Raw genomic sequence first — 10,870 nt, forward strand, 5'->3', positions numbered from 1 at the left:
TTTTTTCTATTTGCATTTATTTTTCTTTTCAAGTAATCAATGAAATTGCAGGTGAAATGTTTCATCACGATATATTAGATGCTAATCATCAAAACATCCATGTGATTCTGCTGAACCATAGCAATTCGGAACGAGGTTATCTACCAATCTTTCGCCAGATTCTACTTAGCATGCTCAAAAAATATCAGGGTATTCAGATTGATGTATCTGAACAGGATATTGATCCATTGCAGACTTATTGATTTCCGGTGTACCACTGGTTATGCTCGTAGTATGATCCTGGACAATTGCAACAGCAGCAATCGCATAACCAGCGACAGTTACCGTCGACTCAACTTTCCAGCGATAGCGGTGTCACTTCGGGTGGCAATAATTCCGTTTTTCTTCCCTCGGTTGCAGTAAGTAATCAACGACAAGCCAAACAAAAGCGCGTTGTTTGTAGTAACAAGAAACGAAAATCTAGATAAGTTGATATTCGATAAAATAATCAACAATCAAAATAATTTTGATGTAAATAGTGTAATCGAGCTGTAGGATGTATTTCTTTAAGCATTCAATCGATTTGTACGAATAACGTTGAAAAGTACTAAGTACTTACATGAAGCAGATAACAATCTTTTGAGCGTTGTCATGATAAACAATCTGGAATTTTACACAAATTGAATCGACCTTCTCTATTGGTGATTTAACACAAATCAGTCCAGAATTCCCCGTGAATATTGTACTTTTTTCAACTCTTAATAACTGCAACGTTCAGGTACAAAACTAAACTAACTTGATGCGATTTTCTCTGTAAACCGGCATCTGTTGCTGTTCATAAATCTCGCCAAACATGTGAAAAGATCCCATGTGCCATATGTAAACAAGCCAAATTTTCTCGTTTTTTGATTAATACAAGCAAAATCTGCCCTTACCACTAAGCTTTATTGATAAAAGAATTTACTCTTAATCAAACAATCTTATTTGTACGGGTAGATTAAGCTTGTATTTATTGAAAAACGTGAAATTGTGGCTTGTTTACATATGGCACATGTGCCCTTTTCACATGTTTGGCGAGAAATGTATTGCCAAATGAAGGAAATGTCATTAATTTTCCTTTTAAGTCGAGAAATGTTCAATGTGTCAGGTGATGCCATATGGCATCATTGGATTGATTCAGGTTGAGCATGAGCATGAGCATGATTGATCGCCCGCGGTTGCTACTCTGTTATTGCCAGGTCAGCTGTATTTACACAGGGAACCAATTGATGATGTTTGAGATTAACATACATCATCAATGTGTAAAAACTGGTGACCTCAATCTTTTTATTGGACAATACCAGCGCCGGCCGCATCCGAATGCAGATCAAATAAGAAATGTGTATAGGAATATGATGACATGATACTCGCTTTGATGGAAGCCGAGAACACCTCTGCACTTCCACGAGAAATCACTGGGAGGTCGGATAAAAGGGTAGGGTTTGTTGCAGCATAGTTCGTTTTGGTAAACGGTGCGCTGCCACCGAGTCTCTCTTACCGTATCACGTCTTTTATGACAGCCACCGACGACGTCGACGATCACGATAGCGTTAATATTCCTAACCGATATCCACGAAAGTTCTCGCATAATACACTCGAAAGACTGAAAATTTAACGGTTATTAGGCCAGACAATATATTTTAAATTGCATCCACAACCATAATCGCAATATGAATATACAAGCAAATCGGAAGGTAATTACTTTCTGCGGCCTTGCGTAATTTTCGTTAATTGAACGTATCGCACTATACTACGCGTTTTAGTTCCAGCAAGTGTTATTTTATTGATTGATTTTATTGATTGAACCTAAGTCAAACCCTATTGAACAACCGTACGTCGAACGCGAATAGATGGCAATTATACCACTGGGAAATATATTAAAAAGCATTGTCGTCAACCATGAAATGATGGATTATGCGCTCGGGAAACTACTCGGGAAATTTTTTTATACTTAATTAAATCAACAATTATACCGCGCGCGACATGTGTTATAAGCCGGCCATTGTAAAGGTAATCTTGAACGCGTTGAAGAAGCTCGCTAACGTAGGTAGAAATGAACTAAGTATCCTAATGAATTCAAAAACTGGCAATTTTTCATGCATCCAAAGCCCGTAAATTTCAAAAACGAAAAATTGCATGAGTTTTTTTTAAATGCCAAAATTGTCAATATCAGAATACAACCGGCATAGACTCGTAACACGCAGACTTACGAGACACCAAATAATCACTCAAAAGTTGAATATATGTAACAGTATTTTTCAAAAGCTGTAAAAATCATAAAACTTGACGAAATACCCACAAAACTATGCCTTATTTTAAGTTTGCTAAATGTTGAAAATATCATGCTTAAGATCCAAAAGAAAACCCGCAAATATCTGCATTTGAATAATCTGTATATAAATAATCTGTACACGAGCCCGTGTAACCTGCGATCTGCGGACAACTCCACACATCTAGCAAGCAGCTGTAGTTTGCAACTACTGCTCAAAATAAATCTCTCATCGACCTCACACAATACCCTCACTCGTTTATTAGATCATAGTGAACCTGTAAGTCAGAGAACCGACAAGGCACCCACCGTCAAGGCAACCGTCAACATCAAAACAGACGAGCTGTATAATTTTTGGTGTGGTAGCCGCCCCATCGGGGAGCCCCCCGCCGACCCTCCAACACACAGGCTTACTAATTAGATACAAAGCCAATTCGTCTGTGTATCTCTCACATAGTTATCGACTCAAGAGTTACCTATTGAATGAAAAAACTAGTAAAATTCCATGCATTCAAAGCCATAAAAATTTAGAAAATTCAGATACACTTTTTCCTCAGAACAATGCGCATAAATGTATATAAAACCGAGCAGAGTTCCAACTCCATTTGAAAAATGCCAAACCAATCGCAATCAAAGTATGTTTCAATATAATTGTTTGAAAAAGAAAAGTTTATTTACGGAAATATTTATCCAAAAGCTAGAAAAATCATAAAATGAAATCCGCGATTCTATGAGACAATTCCAAATATCATGCGCCAAAAGTAAATTGTAAGGATTCTATATACTAAAACTATCGACGTTAAAGCAAGACGCATATTCAACGATTTGATTAGAAATTTATGTGTGCCTATTACCTTTCATAAACACAATTCATCTATTCCATCTCTCATGAACTCTAATAGACAACAATATTCCACATAACCACATAACAATAGGGGTCTTCACATCGAGCTCGCATACGAACACCCAGCCGTAAACTGTGTATCTTCCGTTACTCGTCAATGGAGGTGAGTATTTTTACGGCTGGGTATTTGTTTACGAGCTCGACATGAATACCCATAATATAAATCTCCAAGAAAGCACCCTAATTTAACTCTTTTTCCTATTTGGACAATCAATACAACTATACAATTATTCAGGAACAATAAAAACAGTACGCTACGTCGCTGCGCAAACTGGTAACTACGCGGTATCCGGTGGCATATAAAGCCTGTATCAGACTAACCGTTGCAGCGGTCAACCGCTACCGTTCCGTTCTTTTTCGACCAATCAGAACACAGCGGTTGCAAAAAATAGAATTATTTCTATTTTTGCCGTCAACCGTTCCCAATCAATTTGTTGACCAATTTTACATAAGAAATGCTATATTTGACCGTTGGGAACGGTTGGCGGCAAAAATAGAAATAATTCTATTTTTTGCAACAACAACAAGCGACGGTCGACCGCTGTGTTCTGATTGGTCGAAAAAGAACGGAACGGTAGCGATTGACCGCTGCAACGGTTAGTCTGATACAGGTTTAAACCATATTCGTGAACCATTTAGAAAAAAAAATATTTCCAAACGCGGATCGTGTATGTCGAACCGATCGCGCTGATAAGTTAACCTACCTGACTATTCTCAGTTGCTTCTACTTGTGGTCTTGTGGGTGAAAAGAGAGTAAAACATTTCGAGACTCAACGCATCGCACAATTTGACTTGCGAAAAAAAAGCACTACTAGCAACCGGAAAGCTACCAACAGATCACACTTTTACACTTCTGCCGAAGTGCGATGAAAACCACTACACACAAGGCCTATGCATTCTCGAAATGATCGACACAAAAACATATGTATCCTTTCGATGATTACTATGCCAGCAAAACAAGCGCCAACTAGCACCTAGCATCACAGCAGACACGACAGCGCAACGCTGCTCTCTCCGCTCTCCAAGTATTGCCTTTCTTTTCGTACACACCATCATGCGGTCCATTTGCGCATGTCCATAATGAACCGCTAGTTAGTGCGACGCACAAAGTATGCACTCACACTCACGCAACTTAGCTTGCCTTGCAATTGGCAATTTTAATACGTGGATAAATAAATAATCACTCCCACGCAAGGAACACTACGTTTTTCACTAAACCTTCACTTTTCTCACATAAACGAAGCATCACAGACCACATCTTTACACTTTTAAACAGGTTTGGCCACATAATTCATTTATAAATTAATAACCTAAACGGAGAACTTTCAGGGCACGTGTTATCAAATAGCCGTCGGCATCATTGGATTGATTCAGGTAAACGCAAAACTAAAAACGACCGTGCGACTTCTGGATTTTAAGTTCAGAACTAGGAAAATGATGATAGATTTAATTTTTAGCATAGACTAAAGAGACATATAACGAATTTCTTTATTCCACTGTGTGCGGGCAAAACTGCCGAGCAATAATAAAACGTCATCGCCATTTAAGACGCAAGAAAGAGAGAGATGCCAGATAATTGTTTACGAATTTAGCACGTGAGGTGATGGGTTGAAGCTGACAAATTTTACAGCCAAGTATGCTGACAGTTCTACAAGGTATGCTACATTTTGTCTATCCACGCACACAAACAAATCTCGTTATGAAAAATTTCGCGTTTTGTATGGAATTCGGAACATTTTTGGAAATTTCTCGTTTTATGTTGTTTTATATTTGATTTTTTTGGTTGGAGAGTGAATCTCCTCTGGAGAGTTGCAACACACTAGAAATAGATATTAATTTAGATTTAGTGTGAAAAATTGCGACAATATGTCGAAATAAAATATATAAAAATGCTATATTTTCAATAGTTGGAGCATAATCTTAGTCATTGTCATAGCTCATGACTTTTGTTACTGTATGAAACATACGCGACTCTATTTAGAAGCGCTATAAGAGTACAAGAAAAAAACGAAAAGTGCAAAAAGGTTACCGGCAAAATGATGAAAAACAGCATATTTTACCTAAACCCCAGCGTGTTTATGTATTTCTCACGAATAAAACATTTTTCTACATCATTTCTATAACTTTTCAGGGAAGTATGTTTTATAAGTTTTGTTTAAAATGCATAATCATTTCAAATTTCATACAAAATCTGAAAAAGTTCATAACGCTCACTAATGCTAATGCATCGACGTGAATAGCATACCTTTTAGAACTGTCATTTATACTTGGATTTTACAGTGCGCTTCGGGCAGCACGGCAGGTCAAAACTGGGTCAAAATCGAGCGAATAAAGAAGGGTTTTGACAGCAGTTAGTGCGCTTCCAGGTCAAAACGAGGTAAGCTGGTTGAATACAGAAATTCGATAATAGATATCCAAGTTGGGCTTCGCTGCATATAATCTCAAGCATAGACTAAAGAGACATAGATATCCAAGTTGGGCTTCGCTGCATATAATCTCAAGGCAACACTATGAACTTGCCATCTGTAGGCCGTTGGGTGAACTAAAGCATATCCACTCGGAAAAATATCATGGTACTCCTTATCATTTCAGTGGTGAGCTTGACCAGATTCTCACACCCAGAAAAATATCATGTTACTTTCAATCAGATTTGTATGGCGGTTTTCAATCGACTTTACAATATAATCTAGATGATTTGCAATTTCAATTTATCACAACAACAATGCAAAGAAACCTCGCGTAATTTTACAGATTAGCATGAGTCACAAAATGTAAAAATCTCATAGATACTCTCATCGAATTGTCGAAGGTGACGAAAAGAAAAAAAAAAAGCTTCACATTCACTTAAATTATTTTAGCATTGTTTATGTTGTACTTGACGTTCGTGAATTTTGACGAAATAAGTTATGCTATGCTTTGCTACTCGTTGTAAGTGAATTTTGAGGATATTAAGAGACGTATATAACAACGATTTTCAACACCGTAATGTAAAGCCTTAGTTAAAAATAGCGTTTAGCGGTATTCACCAGAATAAATATTGTATCGTTTTTAAATAGAACTTAAAAGGATGAGTGAAAATTTTCAAATTTGATTTTCTCAGTTCTTTGCAAATATGAATAAATCGATTTGAACATTCAAGCAAGTAATAGTGAAATTGATAATGAATGAGATCACAAACAATAATCTGCAACGGAAGCTACAAACCGAATAGGAGAACATCCTACAGCATTATTTGACGGCTGAGGCAGAATTATTAACCCAATCAGTTCCGCAAAGGGATTAAAGCTGTATAGTGGTTCTCAATCGACTATTAAAATTGGTACAAACAACAAATGAGTTATGCTAATGATGACTAGAGCAAGATACCTGACTTAATACATTTTGCTAGCGACACGTTTATAACGGTGCCATCTGATGACCTTAAAACTGTGATTATTAGCAAAATCGATTTATCATGCTCAATCCGCTAGATGAAAACGAAAACAAGATGGCAATACCGTATAAGGATATTGAAAATTAGATGACAGGACCATACAATGATATTGAAAAACATGCTTCACCTTTCACCACCTTGTCGTCATCACCAAATTAACGGTATAGTTCAATTTTCGTTGACGCGCAGCGAAAGTCGTGTCCGCTGCATACTGCAAGAGTTACTCTTGCATAACCAAAGATGACTAGTACACAATACGTTACTCTTGAAGAGTAACGTATTGTGTACTGATCATCTTTGGTTATGCTTGAAAATATATTGTTGAAACGACTATGAACGATTAGTCATACTATCTTCAAAATAAATAATTCATATCATGGCCATCTCATACATTGGCATTTATTATAGTCCTGTTGTAATAAATTATTATTATTATCTAGACCATATAGATTAGTCTGTTAAAACACCGCGCAAATCTGACCAAGCCTAAAAAGATGGCAATTACCTTAATATTTTTCTGTGTGTGCTTATTAAATGTAGTTCACCCAACCGCCATCATACTCGGAGGGGCGCCCGGATTGTTGGTTGAGTTGGATATCTATGTTTCAATGATCTATGCTTTTGCTCACCCTTATAATATCGATAATTATCGTTACCGTAAAAAAATTAACGATAATATCGATGTCCAGAATTTATCGATAAGTATCTCATCACTACAGGGCTAAAGCCTGTAGTACCTCTTTGTCTAATGGTCAAATATTTGACCTTCTGACATAATGGACAAATTTATTTGATTATGATGTTGTTTGCCCGTGTTTGACCCATGTTAAAATTGGAGAGTGGCAAACAATTATATTTGACAAAATTTTTATCTGTCAAATAGTGCCAAATATTTGACGCTCGGTCAAAGAGTGTAATACAGGCTCAAGAGAAGAGTGGCCAAGATGATACCTCGGTTCGCTCCAATGAGAATAAAAGCTTTTATGCTCATTGGGTTTGCTCCAGGTTTTTTGCTTCAAACGTGATTGGCTGATTTTGACAGCACGCGTGTGTGACAATATTCAAAAGGGGTTCAGATTGCCCATCATTAAGTAAGTGAAAGTTCAATACTGTGGACACAATTTTGTTTTGGTTGCGGTATATAAAAGCAAAAATGAATTTGAATGAAATGCCAAGCGTTTGGTTTTAAAACCTACTGTGGTGGTTCCGGTCTAGGCATTAAATTTTATCCATTTACCAAGGATGCAGGAGCTTATTGACAGTTGCTAAAAATATGCGTGAATCTGAAAAAGATATTCCAAATTTGAACATCCCACGCAATAGTCGAATATGCAGGGAAGATATTTTTTTATTATTATGTTATTACAACGAACAACTACATTGTAACGTGAAATTAAGCTTTTCTTCACAAACAACCATTTGACCCCTGATTTACAATCTCCTAACTGGTTTCGAGGTACGATGCTGCCCTAACAATCCAGTCGTCGTATGTTCTCGAAACCCGGCTCGGGACTGTTGGTTTCAGCAAGATCGTAGCGCCTAGTCCCGCAATTGTATACTAACTAAGAAATCTGTGTATAATAAACAGAAGGTCGAGTTCCGATACGGATTGTAGCTCCAAGGCTTTGCTTTGCTTTTGCGACAGAAATTGAGTGTTTTGCCGAGTATTTTTAATTGTATTCTATTAAAAATTTTATCATCAAAAAATTTATTTTGTTTCGAATAAAGTCTGGAGAAGTGAGAAAAACAAGAAGAAAAAGTTTGACAATAGAAGTATGATGATCTTAATATAGACGAAATTTTGTTGTATTGTTTTATATGTTGTTTGTAGTATAATTTTCATTGTTGTGCTTTTTGTTAAATAAAAATAAAATTAATAAATTTTTCTGGTTGCACTGAATTTTGCGTAAGGCAAACGAAAATAATGTTCAACCGGGGATATGTTTCATACTAGAGGATAAGAGGAAGAAGCCACTTGGCCACTCTTCTCTTAGCTACAGGGTATATAAATTAGGTTCATTGTACAGATAAAATGCGTTGTATATTTTTGAACTCTACACTGTGTTTTTCTCATGTTCATTTTAAATTTTCTGTGAATAACGTATGAGGAAAAAAATCCGAACAAACTTTCAATCCCAAATAAAAATCTTGCGCAACTTGTTTTTCTATACTTGTTTGTTTATTCAGATAATGTAAGTCATTAACAAACCTCATAGGAAAAACTCAGCTTCACATCGCGCTGATTTCCTTATTCTCTGGGGTATTTGCTTTCTAGCTTCCTAAATTCCGGGTGTTTCAATTGTTTTTTGCTCTGTATCCTTTATGGTAGACCATTCGCTTCAAATTTGCTCAGAAAGTTTTAATAGACTGCAGCTGTGGCACATTTTGAGGATTGTATCCTTTCGGAATAAACCCTTGCCGCAAATCCGCTAAAGTTGCATTAGCATAATGTGACCATGCAAGGTCTGGCTAAAGCACTACTTTGTCATTTGTATGGAACTTATATTCTAAGTTTTAAGCCCATTTCATGCAGATACTTCTCACCGTTTTTGGATCAAGCTAATGTTTATTGCCCAGCTCACGATATGATTTCGCCGACCAACCAGACGTTTCCGCCTTCAATTTCGCTCGAACTTTGCTCTCTTGCAAAGTGCATTTTCGTCCGGAACCAGTATTTCTTTTGAAGGTACATTTGTATTTCCATTCTCGAAGAGTTTGATAATAATGTATATAAATGTTTTTCTTTATTTCCCAGATCTTCAAAATAGTGGAACACTTCACTTTTAGATTTTTCTCCATTTCGCTCACAAAAATTGCAAATAATTTACGGCGATCTTCTTCCGACAACGCCTTTTTCCCAACTAAGCGTCACTTGACAGAATCGACTGGTCGTGTTACTAGTTATATAAAAGTAGAAAAAATAAAAGTAGATAAAATAAAAATAGAAGTAGATAAAAGTAGATTTGATTTGATTTATTTTGCGAAAAAGACGCCCCCCCTTAAAGATTTGGTTCCATCCGAATCACGTCTTGGGTTGTCAATGTTCTGAACCTGGGTTGAAGGTCGGCTAGCTGCTACGTCATTCCGGACTCTATGGTTGGATTGTAGCCTCGAGTTGAATTATTGAAGTTGACTCTGTAGGATCTTAACTTACTGGATAAGGATCACGCATTCCATCGGATTGATAATTATACACGTAGTAACTTCAGAATCTTTGAACTGTATTTTCCCAGGGATCTTCGAACACACACCGCTTCCGACCCGTTCTCTCTACACTGAAACAAGTCGACATATATTCTCTATTGAATTTGTCCAAAGAATTTCACGTACCAAAAGATCTCTCAATTTTATATGATTCCATTAGAAATTCATTCATAAATTAAATGTGATACAATAATTTTTACGAATCGCACAATGAAATAATTATTATCGGATTTTCACATCCATTTTATTTGATATTCATTTACGTCTAACATGTGCCGCAAAAATTTGAATTTACCGGCAATATTGCGGAATACATTTTATAAAGTAAATATATAAAACCGCCATGTTTCGAAACCAACATAAATCTTATTGATAAATCTAATGAAAAACACACGTCGCCGCACTTCTTGTCAGTTCTTCAGTACTTGTGAAATTTTGTTTTGACGTTTGGATTTGGTATCGAATAATCCAGATGGTTATTCAAAATGGCTACAACACGAAAAGACGGCGTCTTATTGGGCGATTGGAAGGATATTTGCTTATCTCCAATGGGTAAGTTATTTTTCTATACTTCATTTGAGTTCAAACTTACATAGATATTCACAACTATAGATCACACCGAAGAAATTGGCACTTATCAAATCGTAGGGCAAACAACGAACAGATAATTGGAACTGGGATCAAGTGGCTAACGTTGAACCGGTAATTTCTTTTTTATTAATCATTTGTCAGGAATAACCGACTTAATTCATTTTTGCCTTAATTTTTAGGATTGCCGTTTAGCAGTCAACAGCCAAGTTCAAATTTGCTAAATATTATATATTTTATATTTTTATAATAAATTCTAGTACATTTCATAAACAAACACTTCGATTTGTTTTCATGTACATATCATATGAAAGAAACAGTCCCTTTAGTGAAGTTATTTCTATAGGATAATAACAAAGAATGCATGAGATTTTCCTATGAAAATGTTAGTGTATGTCAAGATATAAATTATGGTATTTCCAATGAGTCTAATGGATTATATGTTCTTTATTTT

At 36.2% G+C, this 10,870-nt stretch overlaps 1 protein-coding gene across 3 annotated transcripts in view; it reads left to right on the forward strand.

The window, feature by feature from the left end:
- Positions 1-8,681, forward strand: part of LOC129718462 (NIF3-like protein 1) — a 59,346-nt gene extending 50,665 nt beyond the window's left edge. For 2 of the 3 annotated variants that reach the window (XM_055669266.1, XM_055669255.1), the window contains one exon: positions 52-8,681. In XM_055669266.1, coding sequence (XP_055525241.1) covers positions 52-242 — 191 coding nt within the window. In that variant the 3' untranslated portion in view covers positions 243-8,681. The remainder of the gene's footprint in view (positions 1-51) is intronic. The other variant, XR_008726913.1, reaches the window with a different exon arrangement.
- The last annotated feature ends 2,189 nt before the right edge of the window (positions 8,682-10,870 follow it).

The sequence above is a fragment of the Wyeomyia smithii genome, chromosome 1 (assembly GCF_029784165.1).
Source record: "Wyeomyia smithii strain HCP4-BCI-WySm-NY-G18 chromosome 1, ASM2978416v1, whole genome shotgun sequence".
Classification (NCBI taxonomy): domain Eukaryota; kingdom Metazoa; phylum Arthropoda; class Insecta; order Diptera; family Culicidae; genus Wyeomyia; species Wyeomyia smithii.